Genomic DNA, 18,856 nt, shown 5'->3' on the forward strand with positions numbered 1-18,856 from the left:
CCCCTCCCGCAGCGGTGGCGGCTGGAGACAGTGCGCTGCCAAGAGCTCCGCGCCAAGGTTCCCTCCCCTACCCCGGTGTGTGCGTGTGTGTGTGTGTGTGTGTGTGTGTGTGTGTGTGTAACTGGGGGCGCGAGAGGGTGCTCTGTGGCTGGATGGGTGTGGGTCGCCAGCCAGGTCTGGCGTTCTGTCGCCTCCGCCCCTCCCCCGGCTCCCTAGGCTCGGCGCCCCCTGGGTGGAATCTCCCCGACTCCCGGGACTGTGCTAGCCACTCAGCCCACGCCCGCAGGCTGCGCGGCGCTTATTGTCTGCCGGGGCGGCGCGCTCCCCTCCCCCTCCCCTCCCCACCCTCTTTTCTCTCCTCCCCTCGATCCCTCCTCCTCCTCCTCCTCCTCTTCACCTCCGCGCCCAGCTGCTCCCAGAGCGCAGTTCCGACCCACAGCCTGGCACCCTTCGGCGAGCGCTGTTTGTTTAGGGCTCGGTGAGTCCAATCAGGAGCGCAGGCTGCAGTTTTCCGGCAGAGCAGTAAGAGGCGCCTCCTCTCTCCTTTTTATTCACCAGCAGCGCCGCGCAGACCCCGGACTCGCGCTCTCCCGCCGGCGCCCTCGGCCTCTCTCAGCGCCCGGGAGCACCCTCCGCCGCGGCCGTTCTCCATGCTCAGCGCTCGCCCGAGGTTCGGCTGCTTCCTCCTTCGCTTGTCTCCCTACTTTCCTCCCTTCCTCCCCTACCAGTCGCGGGCCCCTTGGCCTCTGGCCCTCTCCTGCCCGCGGTCGGCTCCGAGGGTGTCTCCCTCCTCCTTTCTGGAAGGGCTGCAGCGGCTCCCAGGTTCCCGGGACACCACGGACCAACTTCTGGTGTCTTTTCCTCTCCCCTAAGTGCTTATCTGCGCGCAGCCTTATCTCCGACTTATCTCAGTGCAAAGGGGCGGGAGCCGGTAGTCAGGCTGGTAGAGAAACTTCTTTCTTGCTATCTTGCCCGGGTCTGTGTGTGGGCATTATAATTTTAGTGTGGTTATCTCTGATGAACCGAAGCGATTTGGAAAAGCAGCCTCGAGGAGGCCGTCCGGCTGCTTTTTGCTTCCTTCCCCACCCCCTCCATGTCTCCCTGTCATTCTTCCTGCTCTCCCCTTTGGGGTGGCCTCGGCTCTGGGGCGGTCTCCCGCCCCCTCCCTTGCGTTTCCCCCTCCTTTTCTCTGCTTTCTGCTCCACCCCGCTACGTCCGATTCCGGAACGGTCTGGCCTTTCCCCGGTTGGGGATAACCAACGGGGTGGGCCGGGGTGGCCCGACCGGCGTGAGAGCGAGCGCTGGTGGCTGCAGACGCGGGCTGTGGCTAAGGTGTGCGGTCCGTGGGGACGCCTGGGAGCGTGAGATTCCTGCCCCTCACGCTTTCCTTACTACTCCTGCGGGGAAGATCCTGGACTGCCATCCCTGCCCTGGCACCCCAGTTTCCCTAGGCTGAGTAGCATTTCTCTGGGGCTTGTGTTGGGTCTGGTCGGCACGGTTCGGGAAGCTCTGGGGAAAAGCGGCGGTTTCGTTTTCGGGAGCAGGTTGCCTTCCTTGCGCTAGCGATTTCCACATGGAGAACCCGCACAGTGAGGCATTCTCGGACAAGGGCACCCCCAGGGAGGCGGGATGAGACAACGCCGACACGCAGGGCTACTGTTCTTTTGTGTGTCATCAGCCTGGAGGGAGCCGCTCTGGGGCGGAAGGAAAACCTCGGCCAGTTTGGTCGTCACTCCTAGGATCTGGCGCGCGTGCGGAGGAAGGATGCTGCAGAGAGGGTGGGCGGGGAGGGCGAGGGGACCAAAGCCGTGCGGGTGAAAGAAGGAGGGTATTTTGGTCCTTGGAGGACCCGTGGTTGCTGCGCAGGCTCCATTCTCCGCTCCCTACTCGACGCCAGGGCACTGGGTAGAAAGGAGACCTTTGAAGAGTCTCGTGAGCTAGAAGAGGGAGTGGAGGTAAGGTGGGGCACAGCCTGAACATTTAGTAAGCCCTTTTTTATCTCTGTTCCCGTCCCTGCCCTCCCAACCCCGCCTCAGGAGCTAAAATCTAGCTTGGAGCAGCGCCGGACCGTGGATGGCCTTGACTGACGGCGGCTGGTGTCTGCCGAAGCGCTTTGGGGCAGCTGCTGCGGACGCGGGCGACTCCGGGGCCTTTCCATCGCGGGAGCTTTCCACGCCGCCTTCCCCCATCTCTTCCTCGTCCTCGTCCTCCTGCTCCCGGGGCGGGGATCGTGGCCCCGGCGGCGCCAGCAACTGCAGGACTCCACAACTAGACACGCAGGCGGTGGCGGGACCCCCGGCCCGCTCGTTGCTGCTCAGCCCCTACGCCTCGCATCCCTTCGGGGCTCCCCACGGACCTTCGGCGCCCGGGGTCACTGGCCCCGGGAGTGCCTTATCGAGCTGGGAGGACCTGTTGCTCTTCACTGACCTCGACCAGGCCGCGACCGCCAGCAAGTTGCTGTGGTCCAGCCGGGGCGCCAAGCTGAGCCCCTTTGCACCAGAGCAGCCCGAGGAGATGTACCAGACCCTCGCCGCCCTCTCCAGCCAGGGACCGGCCGCTTATGACGGCGCGCCCGGGGGCTTCGTACATTCTGCAGCCGCAGCAGCTGCAGCTGCGGCGGCGGCCAGTTCCCCGGTCTACGTGCCCACCACCCGCGTGGGTTCCATGCTGCCTGGCTTGCCATACCTGCAAGGGGCGGGCAGCGGGCCTTCCAACCACGCGGGCGGCGCGGGGGCGCACCCTGGCTGGCCCCAGGCCTCAGCCGACAGTCCCCCGTACGGCAGCGGAGGCGGCGGGGCTGGCGGTGGGGCCGCGGGGCCTGGCAGCGCCGGCTCCACCTCGGCACACGCCTCGGCGCGCTTCCCCTACTCGCCGAGCCCTCCCATGGCCAACGGCGCAGCGCGGGAGCCTGGGGGCTACACTGCGGCGGGCAGCGGGGGCCCGGGCAGCGTGAGCGGCGGCGGCGGGGGCAGCCTGGCGGCCATGGGCGGCCGGGAGCACCAGTACAGCTCGCTGTCGGCGGCGCGGCCACTGAACGGGACGTACCACCATCACCACCACCACCACCCGAGTCCTTACTCGCCTTACATGGGCGCGCCACTGACGCCTGCCTGGCCGGCTGGACCCTTCGAGACTCCGGTGCTGCACAGCCTACAGAGCCGCGCCGGAGCTCCGCTCCCGGTGCCTCGGGGCCCCAGCGCAGGTAAGGGTCGCGCCGCAGTGTGGGGGTGCGTGTCCGAGGCACAAGGGGGTCTGGAGCAGCTACTTGACAGGCCCCAGAATGGATTTGCAGACCTGTGGCAGAATGACCAGAGACTGGTGGTTTTATTGTGCGGACTGTCCCGGTTTCTTTTCAGGAAAGAGGCCAAATTGCACATCTACCACAGGGCCTTGGAGAAGTTGGGGAGCCTTGATGGATATTGACTGACTTGGTGGGCAATTGGGAAAAGATGAGGTTGGGAGGGAACTGACAGAGCCTTGCCTTGAGCTCTACCACATACCCCAGTGTGGATAAATGGAATAGTAAAATTCCATTCTGGAGTAAGTTTGGGGGAATTTATTCTCTTCCCAAATACACACATACTTATGTACACGCATTCACGTGGAAAGTTTTCCTATTGGGAGTGGGGATTGAATCCAGGGGTTCTTTACCACTAAGCTACAACCCTAACCCTCTTAAAAATATTTTAAAATAACATTGCTGAGTTGCTGAGGCTGGCCTCAAACTTGGCCACCCTGCTGCCTAAGCCTCCTGAGTGGCTGGGATTACAGGCCTGCACTATGGGACTAGGCTGTGAGATGGTATTTAAATAAGTTTCAGGAGAGTTAAGGACCTAGGACCTGGGGATTCAGTGGTCATTCCTACCTCCTCAAGTGATAGAGGAAAAAGATGAGAGGACACCTAGACTGGTCAGCCTTGTGACTTTATCCTGAGAGACAGCTGGTGGATAGGTGTTTGGTTGGGTGGGGGTGTGGGGCTTCCATGTGGCCAGGCTGGTTTCCAGGGATCCAGGAGCAGGGCCACCTACCTCATTCTTCCTTTAGAGTTTAACCCACCATTCTGCAGTTTCCAGTCCCATTCATACTCTCATTCCCGTGTCTGGGGACCATTTTAGGGTGAAGTGGGAAAACAAAATTGTCAAATACTGCGAAATATCTCATTGTGGAAAGTGGTTCTACTCTAGCAGGGGAAGGTGGGAGTCAGATTGTTCGATTGCTTTTCTCAGCCTGAGCATTCTGCATTCTTGGTGCTTTCACAGGTCTTTTGTATTTCGCCTGTTGTTTCTAAGGAATAGCAGAACTTGTACTGTTTGTTTGAGGGGGAGTTGTGGGGAGAACTCGGGCACAGAAGTGGCAATCCTGAGGCCTATCAGTCCAAACTGTCCTATCTGGGTTTTCTTTTGTGCCCCAAGTTTGGACTTCTCCTAGGAGCCTCCATGTTCCATTTAGGGGCATGGAGGACTTTTAGGGACTCTAATTAGGTAAAAGGGGGTATTGCCCATCTTGTGATCAGAAAACATACTGGAAATGCTAGCGGCCGTAAAGTGAAAGAAGAGATTAGACCAGCTCCCCAATATAACATTAGGGACAGGGCAAGACTTTAATAAGTGCTTCTCTCTTTTGTGGTGCTGGAGTTTGAACCCATGGCCTCACAAAGCACTCTATCTCTAAAGCACACCCCAGCCTTAAAAAAAAAAAAAAAAAAAAAAAAAAAAAAGACTTTTCATGTTAATTAATTTGTGGGATACTGGGGTTAACCCAGAGCCTGGCACGTGCTAGGCAAGTGCTGTACCACTGAATTACACCTCCAGCCCACCCTTTTTCACTTCTTCCAAGGACTGATCTCTAACTTCTTTCCAATCCTGCAAAGATGGCCCTAGAAACCGCCTTTACCAACAGTATGACGAGCAGGGCCAGAGGACTCTGTTGAGGTTTGCCCTGTTGCGTTAGGACTTGAGAGAGCCCAGGACTGTCACCCTTCTTTCCAAATAGGAACCCATGTTTGGCTCCCAGGAACAGAGAGACTGGGTGTAAGGGATCTTCAAAGAATGGGAAGGAACTGGTGGTTAGGGTGTGAAGCTTTTTTCAATCTGGGGTCCTGCGGAGATTCTGAAACAGTGTGCTGGGGAAGGGGTAGCTGTAGTTTGAGCTGGATCCTGAAAATCTATCTTACCTTGTTCTTCAGATTCCTTTCCCCCCCAGGCTTCCAGTATGTCAGAGAGAGAGAGAGAGAGAGAGAGAGAGAGAGAGAACCCCATTCTTCAGATGTTGACAATAACTTGGTTCTGTTTGAAAAATCATTTTAGAATATGATGTGGTTGCAGGCAAGTTAGAGGTTTCTTTTGTTTTAAACTTATTCTATTTTCCTAATTTTTACTCCTTCTGGGCTTGATACTATAAAAAAATCTGCAGACAGAATGTAAAAAAAAAAAAAAAAAAGGTTGCAGGGATTTGGAAACACCCAGTTTGCAGTCTTCTAAGAAAGTAGGAAGCAATGGGGACCAAGTCAGTATCGGGGTGACAGGGTGCGTGACCCTAATTTGCTTGTCCTCACAGGTGTTCTAATGCCAGCTTCTATCCAGATTTCCTGTTTCTTCTCTTTGATTTTTTTTTAAAACAAACTATTTTTGGAGGTAGACTATTTTTAATTGATTTGAGCAAACATTGGGGCTAAAACCTGAGCTTTATCAACCTGTACAGTTTAGAGGCTTTTGGAAACCTACACTCCCTGCACCTCTCCCTGATTGGTGGTGGATGGGTTGGTCTCATTCTGGGATGAGTTCAGAGTGTTCACAGTCCCTCATTTCCTGGTTCTAACTGTGCTCCATTTGCTGGGTGATGGAGTCTGTCACTTCCCAAGAGCATCCCAAACAGCCATCTCAGGAGAGTGGACACAAGTTTCCAGAAAAATTTTAGCAGTGCCCCCCACCCATTTTAGAGTTAGAAAAGTCCAGCTGCCTGGTTGGTGTGTGAGAGAGGTAGAAAGGGAAGGAAAGAGAGAAATTTCATTTAATTTTTAAAAAGCAAATTTCCTAGATTTTATTTATCCAAAATGGACTTTAAATTTTGTCTTGGGGTTTAAGATGACTAAAGAGTTCTACCTGGGGAGTTCATACGCTCTTTTCCATGGAGTCTGTCTTTATTGTTCCCAGCAGAGGGGAGGGAGGCCAGGCACCTAGCTGGGTTTTCCAGGGAATGCCCCACTCTTCTATGGAGAAGGACTCTGATAGGTAACATTTTAAAGTCAACAACAAAGACAAATACCTTGTTTAACTTCAGCGTCCTTGAAGTCCTGAGCATTTTACTGATTACCGTAGTCAATAGTGGCTTTTAGGGCGGAGAAGAATAAATCTTTGTGATGTGTGTTGTAAGTTGCAGTATCCCCACGACAACTTTGAACTCGGCTGGTGTAGGATGCTAGTTTAAAGCTAAGAAATAACTTAACGAGGAAGGACACTTGTTTTGTAGGGCAAATATTACTAATGGATTAAAGCATTTTAATGCTAAAGTTATACTCAAATGTCTTTACCACACAATCAGTGGTAGAAAGAAACTATCAGCTTCAGGGGAATGAGAAGGAAGAGAAAGGTTTGCTAGCACACTTCATCTTCAAATAAAACCTCAAGTGTAATGTTTATTTACTTTAAAGAGTGATTCAGAAATACTCCTTCGAGAATGCGAAATTAGAACATTTATACCGTCTATAACATAAAGAGCCCTAAACAGTAGGAAACATTTTTTAAAAAGTATATTTAGTAAATCCTTATCTCATTTTAGAGGATATTTATTATTTCATATTTAACCTTCTCAAAGGGAAGTAATAAATGTTACAACCATTTACCCGTAATTCAGATTTGTTTTTAATCAGCAGATTTAGGGTAGTTGTGAATTCCAAAAATTAACCAAATGATTAAATAATGTAAAATAACCACACTTAAGATAGATTGCAAAATTAAAATTTTAGCGTAGAAAAAAAGGAGGGGTTTTATTTGTCGCTGAGAAGTTCTTAATTTCCCAGCCAGTCAAGTATCAACCTTTTGTAAAAAAATTTTCAGATGGAAATCAAAATATTTTAGCGTTTGATCTTTGTGGCAAGTAAATGAAATTTTATGTTAGGGATTTTTCCCCCTTGGGGAAGACCTGATTAATTTTCTTATTGAGGTAAATGTTTTCAGAACAGTAATTCTAATTTAACTTGTCTATTTTTTATTGGGGGAAAAGGCATGAGGAAGAAGAGGTGGTAGATTTAGAAAATACTTTGAAATAAAAATTAATTGATAAATATAAGCAAGGCAGCGTGTCCTGGGGCATTTATGGGTTGAAGCAGGGTCAGTAGTCAGTGCTAACCTTGTGCGGCTTGCTTGGTTTGGCAAGCGGGATATTGTAATTATGATGAATTTCAGTTTTAAAAAGCTTGGGGACAGACTGTGAGTAGGGGTCAGGCTGACCTCCCCACAGGTCATCTCAGACTCTGGCACTGCCAGTGACGTTCCGGGGGTGTTTTGGGGGGGCACCCAGAGTGTACACAAGTATGGGACAAAGGGTCAGCAGATCAATAGCGACAAATCAAGTTCTCGGCTTCGCAGCCAAGGGGAAAAGCGGGATCCCCAAGGGCGCGGGCGGGGATCGCGGCAGCGCGCCTCCAGCGCTAGACGTGGGGTCCTGGGGGTCCTTCGGGTGCTGGCGGGGAGGCGCGGGCTCCGCGCGGCCTCACCCTGCTTCTTGTCCGGCTCTTGACGCAGACCTGCTGGAGGACCTGCCCGAAAGCCGCGAGTGCGTGAACTGCGGCTCCATCCAGACGCCGCTGTGGCGGCGGGACGGCACCGGCCACTATCTGTGCAACGCCTGCGGCCTCTACAGCAAGATGAACGGCCTCAGCCGGCCCCTCATCAAGCCACAGAAGCGCGTGGTGAGTGTGACCCCCGGGCGCTCCCCGCTGGGACAGGTGCGGCCGCCGCGGTCAGAGCCAAGCGCAGGGTCCCGGCCGCACCGTATTCACTCCCGGGCCTCCAGCGCTCGCCAGCCGGCGCCCCCGCGGAGGTCACCCCGAAGCTGCGCCAGGGAAGACAGGACAGCCTTTCCTAGTTTGCCCATCGGGAATGACATTCCTAAATGGCAAAAAAGGAAGGTGCTGCAGGTTTTTTAAAATGCAAAATATATTTACTTATCTCTAGACCGAGTTGCCAAGGCACCAAATTAATTCCCGAAGGGTATACAAGACATTGGGAATGGTAGAACTTAGCGGGAGGAAAACGGGGGAGACCTACCCAGGCCAGGCGAAAGAGGCTTGCTTTCGCTGTATATTCTTTGGTCTGGTTTGGATTTTATTCTTGGGAAATCAGGCCCTCTTATAACATTTCGCTCCGCCAATAAAATGTGACAGAAACACACCCGCATCCCTCTCCTCCTCACGACGCGCTCTGAGCCCCCTTTACTTTGTTCTTTCTACTCTGGACCCTTCTGCGGCTCATCCCGGGAGAAAAGTTTATCCTTCTAGGTGCTTGATGTCTTTTGGATTGCTCTGGAGTCTAGTAAAAATTGATTTACCCTATCCTTGGTTATTTTGAAATGTAGCTGTTCAGAAAACCACATAGTACTTGAGAAAATGTGGAATGTATATGTTCTTCTCAAATTAAGGATTTTCACCACTTCGACCACATTTTAGCATCTTTTAAAGTATGACGATTCTGATTTTCTTCAGGCATTAATCTGCATTGTCGTTAGGTGTGCTTATTAGGAAAGGGTATCACTGTAGTAATTAGAGAAAATAAATCTTCCACGAACCCCACTGTAAGGCTAACATTTGTTTAGTCCAAATACTGAATAGTTTAAATGCCTTTCAAAAGTAAAATATTTTACAGTTAGATGTCAGACATCTTAAGTATCCCAGTAATTTATTTAATTGTTATACTCTAATTAGCAGAACAAATGCTACACATGTTGTTTGTGTTAAATAGATTAGAGTGAAATTGCATCACAATGTAAGTCTGACACCTTAAAGAGAAGTAATTAGTTTTATGGTTGTTTGTTTTTAATGCATTTAAAATAAAGTGGCCCACATTAATTTAATGAGTGTATGTACCTTAAACTTGTTACAACCTCCCACAGCTTATAATCTTAAGGGGTCCTTTTCAGTGTGCGACTCTCTAAGGTTATTTTTCTTGTATACATCCTACTTAAAAAGTAGTCCCTGGAAAATATTCCAAGGAAGTTCCTTGTTTTCATATATTAGACAGTGCATTAACAGTGAAACTATTATTAATTCTGTAAAACCACATTGAGCTAAGTACAAATTGAGCTCTGAAAGGTAACGTTTTCTCAAGTTTGAGCAAAAACCTTGTGTTAACATTAGCCATTTAAGTTCTAGTTGAAGTATAAATTTGATCTAGTGACATTCCTATTTAGGATATTGCTATTTATTTTTGCACACTTACCAGTAAAAATACCTGTTCCCAGCAAGAAGACCATTTTTAACATTTCTGAATCAATTAGTTTTCTTTCTTTGTGGCAGGTGTCTTGATGGTAACCAAGGTCAGCCTGTATACTTTGTAAATGAGTTATAAATGATACCAATTGTAGGGTGTGTCATTATCAATTAGTTCTCCTTATGGGCTTCTTATATATAGTTTTGATGGATCTGACTTCATTCTCAGAAACAGAATGTTGAACCCAAGTTTGTTTAGCCAGCAGTACAGAACCAATCACTGTGAATTTGAACTTGCAATACATTGCAAAATAAGAGATTTATGGTGTAACTTGAATTCCTTGTCAGTGAGGAATATAACTGAGATCACTTGTTACAAGGAACTTTTATAACCCATTCACCTTCATTTCACATGTTTATGAGGACTGGCTTCACTTATGATCTGCAGTTGACAGTCATAAAGTTCTTTGTTATAATGGCAAATTCTGATAACAAGTTTGCTTCACAGTGGCTCCAAATTCCACTGGAAACTATCATAAATGGCCTGTTTGTAAAATGAATCTTGCCATTCCTCGTTTACTGATTCACATTTATGGAGAAAAAAAAATAGTGCTTGCCTAGAAAATGGTTTTCTTTTAGCCATAAAGAAGCTTTGATGTGTAGGGTTTAGTTAATGTTCTCAACGTTTAAGCAAAGCAGTTCCCCAAATAGTTTTCCTATCAGCCAAACACGATCATTTCAACCATATTTTAAGAAGTCAGTGCTATCAGTGCTAATTGTTAACACTGTGAAGAATGTTACTAAAGTAATACAACAGGATATAAAAATGTAAATGCTAAATTGAATTTCATCATTTAAATTTTCCAGCAAAGAGCTTGGAAATCTCTGTCCTCTAATCTGGGAATATTTGATACATGTTCAGTTAATATTTTTGTTGTCCATTCTTTGTAATTTCTTCTTTTAATCAGTATCATTAACTCCCCAATCTTGTTAAGCTTTAATAGTAATTTAAAACAAGTTTTGAAGGCAATTTAAATTTGGTAATTTTAAAAACAAATCTTATGTTTTGCCATTCTGGGGAGGAGATTATACTAGTTTAAATTCTTCTTTATAATTCATTCATAGTAATTTTGAGGAAATGGAACATATTTCTTTCCAAACATTTTAGACTTTTTGCTAAGATCTGCTTCGGTTCATGTATATATAGGCCTTTCTAAAGTTTCTAGTTGATTCCCCTACACATGACTGAAAAATTGATTTGGTTGTCTCTGTTTTTCAGAAGAACACTACCCAAAGCCATTAGTACATTTAGATGCTTTATGATTGTCTTTCATGACTGATGTCTCAGACCTGTGACAATAGAGCATGACTTCATGGATAGGGGTTGGGACGACTCTCACCTTAATGTCCAGTGGTATTGTTACTTTTGGCACATTTCGGAATATAACTCTTATTTGCCAACTTTTAGAAAATCTTCTAATTTCCCTTTAAAAATAACAGCAGTAAGTGGAAAATAATTCTTGGTGAAGCAACTACTGTTGAAACTCTCTGTGATGCTGATGAGAGCTTTGCACAGAGTAATTGGTTCCCTAGTGTGACTGCTTTCCAGTTGTTCTAGAATCTACCACGATAGACCGGTATGGAATCGAGGGTATGGAATCCAGCACACTGTACAAACTTAGTTTCTTGGTCCAGGGAACTCAACCTAATTACACTTCAAATTTTTTTTCTCAAGGGATATTTCATTTATAAATGTCATTGTGGCTATTCATTAATAAATTAGGAACATGCCTATTGAAGGTGGATGGGGTACCTTGGTGTATATATATGGGACACACATTACACTTAAAATTCCTCAGCATCATGTATGGATTTCCACTTACGTTCTTATGTTCTTTTTTAGCCTTCGTCACGGCGGCTTGGACTGTCCTGTGCCAACTGTCACACCACAACCACCACCTTATGGCGCAGAAACGCTGAGGGTGAACCTGTGTGTAACGCTTGTGGACTCTACATGAAACTCCATGGGGTGCGCCCTTTATTCTACTCACGAGTATATACACATTTAGTCTGCTTTGTACAGTTTCCATTACAAAACCTAATCAGCAAATGAAAGGTACAAATATGTAGATAGATGTACCTTACTGAATCTAAGATGCTTTCAATTATAATATGAACTGTTATCTTATGTACCAGAAAGAAACAAATTGCTGCCAATTAAACAATCATAAACACTCTTTGTAAGACATTCCAATTTTAGAAATATGAAAATGTGAAACATGGGGGACTGGGTTGTAGCTCAGTGATAGAGAGCTTGCCTAGCATGTATGAGGCACTGGGCTCGATCCTCAGCACTGCAGTAAACACCAAACAAACAGAAAAAGAAAATGGGAAACATGGATTTTAAGAGTTGATAACACAAGCAAGGAAACTAATGAGAAGTGCATGGTATTTAGTTTGTATCTTTTTTATTTTTTGAATGCATTCAGAGACATTTGTACAAAGGAAGGGTACACTTGATGGTTTTGGTTAGAAAGACTATACTTTATTTTAAAGGACTACACAAAATATTACGGACACCTCAATCTTATAAACAAAAATAACTTACATTGTAGGAGGAAGAGTACATGATCTCTTTTAAATAAAAACACTTACCCAATAAATATTTACTGTATAATTAAAGTTACTTCAAACAGTAATCATTAAGTTGAAATAATTTCTCCTTGGTATATCCCCCACCCCCACCCCTAGGGATTAAACTTGTACCAGGATGTAGGCAAGCACTCTGCCACTGAGCCACCTCAGTGAGGTTCATCCTTTAGTCCTCTAACCCCCTTTTCTCTGAAGGAATCTCTGCATTTGATGGGGAAAGTGTAGTCTTTGTGTACTTGGAATATATGGAGTATATACAAAAGTGGATTGAAGTTTATGCCAAGTTCTTTTAAATGAAGGCTCGTAGTAACAATGTCGGGTGTTTAGTTTGGTTTTCCTTTGATATAATACTTATTAAGGCCTATGTGAAAATTTTTTAGGTGCCTCGACCACTTGCTATGAAAAAAGAGGGAATTCAAACCAGGAAACGAAAACCTAAAAACATAAATAAGTCAAAGACTTGCTCTGGTAAATATAATAAAATGCCATTTGATTGTAAAGTATTTGCCCACTGTAACAGTAGATATATGTATATTTATAAAGTTCATTTTGACTCTTCTAGGTAATAGCAATAATTCTGTTCCTATGACTCCGACTTCAACCTCTTCTAACTCAGACGATTGCAGCAAAAATACTTCCCCTCCAACACAACCAACAGCCTCAGGGGTAAGTGTTAAAACAGAATAGACTCCTTCAACTTTGTGGGTTGCTCTCTAGTAAATTATCTCAAACTTTATCTTATCTGGCAGTACAATAACCTAAACCAACAGTTTAGTTAGTTGATACCTAAGAATAGTTTTTAGAGGAAGTTACATTTAAATGTCAACAAAATGGCAAACTTAAGTACTTTACAAACCTCTTAATTAAGATCTCTATCATTTTTTTATGGTTAAATTAACCCAAAGAAAAGCAAGAAGTTTTGAAGAGCTTTAAATTGTGTTTATTTCCAGGTTTTTTTCTTTTTGTAAGTCAGAATTGCTACGTAGGTGTATTTCTAATACAGATCAGGAAAACTGCCAGGTCTCTAGTTCCACAGATCCCAGCCCCGGCCCCGTGACGTTGAAGTTGCTTTTGCTTACTATGTCAACTCCGGCTTTCCTTTTCTTTCTTATCTATCCAAAGTGAAACTTTCTAGTGTGTTCTGGGCTGCTACATTCACTGGTTACCTCACTCAACCTTCTTGCTGGGAGACCTTGCTGCCTTCGTTGCACCCAGGCTTATTTCAGTCACAGACAAACCTGGGAATGATGAGGTTTTCCCCAGGCTCGGAGACCGTGGGGGTCTTTGGTGAAGATCCTAGAGTTAGTTTCTGTGGAGCTATGATCAAAACTGTTACCTATACGTAAAGAGCATTGTCCTACCTTATTGTTTCCCAGATTCACCTGAAAACAAAACAACAACAACAACAACAAAAACAAAAACACCTGGCTTCACCCGCGACCTCAGTGAAGTCCAGGCTAAGAACCCAGACAAGCAGAACTTTATTTCTTTTACTTTTTGTGATCTCAGGAATGAACCCAGGGCCCTGTGCTTACTAGGGAAGTGCTCTCGCTCGGAGCTACATTCCCAGCCCTTGGCAGGACTTTAAAATGTGCCCTAGGTTTATGCTAAGATTAGTTTAGGACTAACTACTGCTGTTTTAATCCTTTATTTACTTAGTAATTGTTTTCTACCTTTAGTTTTTCCCCAGAATTGTTTGGGTACTTTAAAATGCTACAGATTCCTGGGCCCTGCCCTGGATTTTTTGAAACTTAAGTCTCTAGGGGTGGGGCTTGGACGCCCCAGGTGAAATTGAAAGTGCTGCCCCCCACCCCCCCGGGGCATTTACTCACGGACCTCTTCCCTCATCCACTCTTTTTAGCTGACTTGAACAACCAAAATTAAATATTTAAAATGAAATATTAAAACTAGGCTTAAAATTATATTCGCTATTTCTTTTTGTCCACCAACACAAATTCTTTTGAGCTTTTTCTTTAATGAAATCAAATGTCTAATTAGTTTCACAAGGGGAAAAATACTTTTTGTCATAGACATGTTAAAAGAACCTCTCTAGACTTTATAAAGGTGGACCCTTATGTAGTTTTTTTAGCAGGAGGGTTAGAGTTCACTTTGAGGATCTAAAGTGGTAAATAGAATGTTACTTGTTGGCAACTAAAAGGTCAAACTTATTTAATCCTTAGAGATAACTGAACAACTAAATGAGGCAAAATGGTGTTTCTAGGGCATTGAGGGAGGCTGGGTTTTTGGCCTCAGTGTCTGTGTCCTGTCTGCCAGCTCCAAATCCCCTTTAAGTATAGAAAGAGCCTAATTTGAATGATAAGTGGCAAAGAAATAGAGATATTTGACCAAATGGTCTTTGGGTTCAGGATGACTTTGTAGGTGGAGTCAGGTTTGCTCTTGTGGTTTTGTGATGCAGAATTTCAAAACTGGCTTTGAGCAAGTTCAATCAGTTGCCCTCAGGGAAAGGAGACTGAGAAGGCAGGGAAAGGAGGGTGAAAGGCACCAAAAGGAGCCCAGTCCTGTTGGTGTCCAGGACTCTGATCTGGGACTGAATGAACTCCTAGAGGTGGCTTGAGGGTCGGTGCCCTTCAGATGAAAGATTAGCTCCCTGCTAGAGACCTCCTAGAAGCAAAGCAGTTGGGTTTTTAAGGTTGGGGGAGTTGGAGAGTAGTTTCACATAGGGTCTTTTACTGCTCTCTCCATTCCTCCCACAGCCCAGGCAGCCTCCATGGGACCCTGGAAGCCAGCGGTGGTTGGTGTAGGCTGCAGGCAGGGGGCAGGTCCTGAAGATGAAGCTGGGCTGCAGAAATTCGTGGCAGTATTTCCCAGGGCAGGGGTGGGTTGCCCTCCCACCCGCCCATGCCCCTGGTCTCCTCTCTTCATTCAGAGGGCACAGGGCTGGCACCTGGGCTTGCAGGTTCTCCTCTGATGGCCACCTCATCGTGAATGTCTCCAGGTCACTACCTGACTTGACTGGGCATCTATTTGGCAGATGCCCATCTGCTGGCTTCATTTGGAAACTGTCCTCCTCTATGAATAATTATGGTGGGTGGAGTGGTTTTGCCAGAATGCCTGAGTGTGCCTGTTGGTGGCCCCCTTAGCACTTTCCAGTGCCTTCTCCTCATGGGCTGGGCCTTTGTGGTGTGGCCGGCATGGCAGCTCAGTAGCTGTGAAGGAAGAATGTGTTGGAAGAGTCACCTGTGAGCTGTTGACAGCAACATTTTTTTTTAAGGACCATGATGACAAAGGTGTGTCACAGTCACAGTCTCTGATGTTGAAGGGCAGCTGGGTTTGACTGGTCACCTATAAAATTTTGTAACGAGCTATAGGTAAGGAAAATCACAGATCCCTACAGCAAGGTCGCATGTGGTGTTTAGAAAGTGAGCGTATTACATAGCGCCTTCATTGGCTCAAGGGTTAAGCCTCCAAGATAATGGATCCTTCCCACCGACTTCCTGTGCTCTGTGTGCCTGACGTGGTAGAAATAGTAGCGCGGATGCCTCAGTTTTATGGGTCTACGGAGCTGCAAACAAAGACAATCTCAGGCACACTGTCCATAGAAGAGGGGGATCAGGGGCCACGCATCTCTGCACTGAAGAAAGTACATGGCAACAGGATGGCCTTTCCTAAATGACTGAGTTACCGTAAGGAAGTTGAAGGAAGGATTCCAGAGGCCCACATCAAACCCTGTGTTCATGTAAACCCCCACTTTGAGAAACCAGTTGCAGGAGATCCCTAGTTGGCCTTCCCAGTAGGCTTCTTGCCTGTGGTCCACTTAACGTGTGGGCACAGGTACCTGGGTTCCATTGGCCCAGGTGAAAGGGGCCCCAGAAGCTGAGTGTCCTGGAGGGAAGCTGTTCTGATCGTCTGCTGCAGTGTGCCGCGGGCCGTGGGAGGAGCAGGGCAGGAGGTGTAGGCAGGATTCCTGGCACATGACGTTCTTTCAGGAAAACATTGAAGTGCCAAATCATTTTTGCTTGTCTTTGACTCTATTTCTTCCACTGATTTTCGTGTCTTGGCTTTATGTACTTGTTGCCGATTCGTGCTTCAGTAAGCCCTCTGCTTGGGAGAAAAGGAGACATTCCTTCAGATGAGTCACCTGATCGGTGACCTGGTCACATTGACTCAGTTTCTCTTTGTTGTAGGCTGTGCATGTGTGGCGTGTATGGGTTGGAGGTAGAGAGAGAGAGAGAGCAGCTTATTTTCTGTTTGAGATCAGGAAGACTCACTGCTATGTAGCTTGGCATTAAAATATTGCCGTTTTTGTTCCTTAAATGTGTTAAACTTAATTTTTTGATAAATGGTTGGTGGGATGATTTTTGTGAAAAAAAATCTTCAGGCTAAAAATTTTCTTATTCATCTGGGTTTACTGAAAACCATTTAATTGATATATATAGACATCAGCTTTTCTGTGGCATTGGTTCACTACGGAGTGTAAGAATATTAAAGTTTTTTGAATTCCTTTGTTGGCTGAGTTATATTTTATAGGTTTTTTTTGTTATTGTTATTTAGGAGAAAAACTTGATAACATGTTCTATTTTAGCTATTCTCAAATGAGATTTAATAAGCATCCCATAAGTTTTCTCATCCCTCTATGACTTAAAACTCTAAAACTGGAGGATATTTTATGCAAACTTTATAGCTCAGTCTTCCCTACCCACCCCCTTTTTTTAGGTACTGGGGATTGAATCCTGAGGCATTATACCACTGAGCAACCTCCCCAACCCTCTTAATTTTTTTATTTTGAGACAGGGTGTCTCTAAGTTACTAAGGCTGGCCTTGAACTTGTGTTCCTTCTGCATCAGCCTCCCAAATAGCTAGGATTTATAAGAGTATACTATTGCACCTGGTACTCCCAAATTTTCTAGATAAAAATATCTTTGTTCATTTCCTTTGGGACAGGAGGGATTAATTTGGGGATAATAGTATCACTAAGACTTAATATCAGAATAAGAAGTAATTGAACATACTTTGCCTAAAAATTGTTTCTATAAATACTTAAAATAAACCCTACTCCGGTTTGTGTTAAAACTGCAAATATAATTGAAGTCATCATAATGTGTGATGCTGAATTAAGTTTGGAGATGCAAACTATGTGACTAGCCTTTGCTTGTAGTTACTAAGCATTGCTCTATGGGAGGCACTTTTTGAGGGGAAGGGTACCAAGAATTGAACCCAGGGACACTCAGACACTGAGCCACATCCCTAGTACTTTAAATATTTTATTGTGAGACAGGATCTCACTGACTCGTTTAGGACCTCACCACATTGCTGAGACTGGCCTTGAACTTTCCATCCTCCTTCCTCAGGCTCCCGAATGGCCCGATTACAGGTGTGAGTCTGACTGGGAGGCACTGTTCACAATTGAGGAAACAGGGTCCCATGCCTGGGGTTGTCCTGGGGTTGTTCATGGGCGGGGGCAGATATAGACAGATCTTACTGCTGGTCAGATTTGGATATGCTGAAGTACTGGCAGAGACTGGCCGTGAATTCTGATTGTGGAGTGTTTCCCCCACCAGTGCCGGGGATTGAACCTAGAGCCTCACGTATGTTAGGCAAGTGCTCTATCTCTGAGCCACATCCCTGGCCCTTGATTTCAGAGGTTGAAGTGCCTTAACAGGAGTAGAGGGTGTTTGAATTGCTGGGTGGATTTGTGTAGGGAAAAGTGGGGATAGAGTATGCAGCACAGAACTGTGTAGGAATCCATGGTACTAAAGGATGTGGGTTCAGCGTGGCTGGAATGTGGGGTGTAAGAAGTCAAATGCAGGACATGAGGCTGCTCAGTGAAACTGGTGGAAAGGAGACATATGAAAATATTTCAAATCCATTTAGGTCTCCTGAAAGCAGAACCCAAAGTGTTCATTTCAAGTTGATGGGCTTATCTAACCCCTGCTTTGGTGATAAATGCTTTTTCTGCCTGTTGGAATCCAACAATGAAAATATTCTTAATTGTGCCCAGGGGTGCTCTGCCACTGAGCTACAGCCCCCTTTTTATTTTTTATTTTGAGATAAGGTCTCACTAAGTTGCTAGAGCTAATCTTTAATTTGCCATCCTCCTGCCTCAGCCTCCTGAGTTACTGGGATTACAAAGGTGTGTGCCTCTGTGTCCGGTTTAATGGGGAGTATTTTGATAATGACCTAAACAGTGCTAGTAAGCTCTTGCTTGTCTCTTTCACAAGCAGGTTTTCCTTCTCACGTCAGTGGAGAAATATACTTCCCCAGAGCTGATTATGTGCACTGACCTCACACAGTGTTTCTGTCCATGGGCAGATTGCCTGGGTTACTGCTCCTAATGGAAACCCGAGGCCTGGTGTGTTGGTGCGAGGAAGTAGGTTTCCTCACTTTTGTGCTTCTTCTTGGGATTACAGGTGCTTTGTAAGGTCTTCGGAAGAAAGCTTAGGCACTTTGTGGGCTAATTATGAAAATTTCTTAATAGATTTTATTTTCTGTATGAACATTTGCATCCTGTGGCAGAAATTGGAAAATATCCACTTGGGTCCTATAGCTTACTATTCATTTCTTCTTGAAAAATTCAATTAGTAATCAAAGTTCTTTCAGTTAGGGGAGAATTTTTTTTCTTAGCAGATTTCTATTCCACTTTCTTTCTCAAGTATTGGGATCATTCTGGCTTTACCATGGCATTATGGTTGGTCACAAGATAATATTTCCTAAGACCTGAAAGGTAGTTCATGAAGGACTTAGGTTGTTCTGACAGTGTGAGTTGCCTTGCCTGGGCTAGGGCAGAAAATGACTGCTTCACTTTTTGTTTTTTTGCAGTGC

General features: G+C 46.0%; 1 protein-coding gene across 4 annotated transcripts in view; it reads left to right on the top strand.

Annotated features, from left to right (window-relative positions):
- Window positions 1-408: 408 nt before the first annotated feature.
- Window positions 409-18,856, top strand: part of Gata6 (GATA binding protein 6) — a 29,797-nt gene continuing 11,349 nt past the window's right edge. The window contains exons 1-7 of one of the 4 annotated variants that reach the window (XM_047526525.1): window positions 409-670; window positions 2,037-3,202; window positions 7,743-7,909; window positions 11,328-11,453; window positions 12,457-12,544; window positions 12,639-12,742; window positions 14,791-16,506. In XM_047526525.1, the coding sequence (XP_047382481.1) occupies window positions 2,074-3,202; window positions 7,743-7,909; window positions 11,328-11,453; window positions 12,457-12,544; window positions 12,639-12,742; window positions 14,791-14,838 (1,662 nt within the window). In that variant the 5' untranslated portion in view covers window positions 409-670; window positions 2,037-2,073 and the 3' untranslated portion in view covers window positions 14,839-16,506. Of the gene's footprint in view, window positions 671-1,051; window positions 1,333-2,036; window positions 3,203-7,742; window positions 7,910-11,327; window positions 11,454-12,456; window positions 12,545-12,638; window positions 12,743-14,790; window positions 16,507-18,856 lie in introns of those variants that run through there. The other 3 variants (XM_047526526.1, XM_047526522.1, XM_047526523.1) reach the window with 3 other exon arrangements.

This window comes from Sciurus carolinensis, chromosome 15, assembly GCF_902686445.1.
Source record: "Sciurus carolinensis chromosome 15, mSciCar1.2, whole genome shotgun sequence".
In the NCBI taxonomy this organism is placed as follows: Eukaryota; Metazoa; Chordata; class Mammalia; order Rodentia; family Sciuridae; genus Sciurus; species Sciurus carolinensis.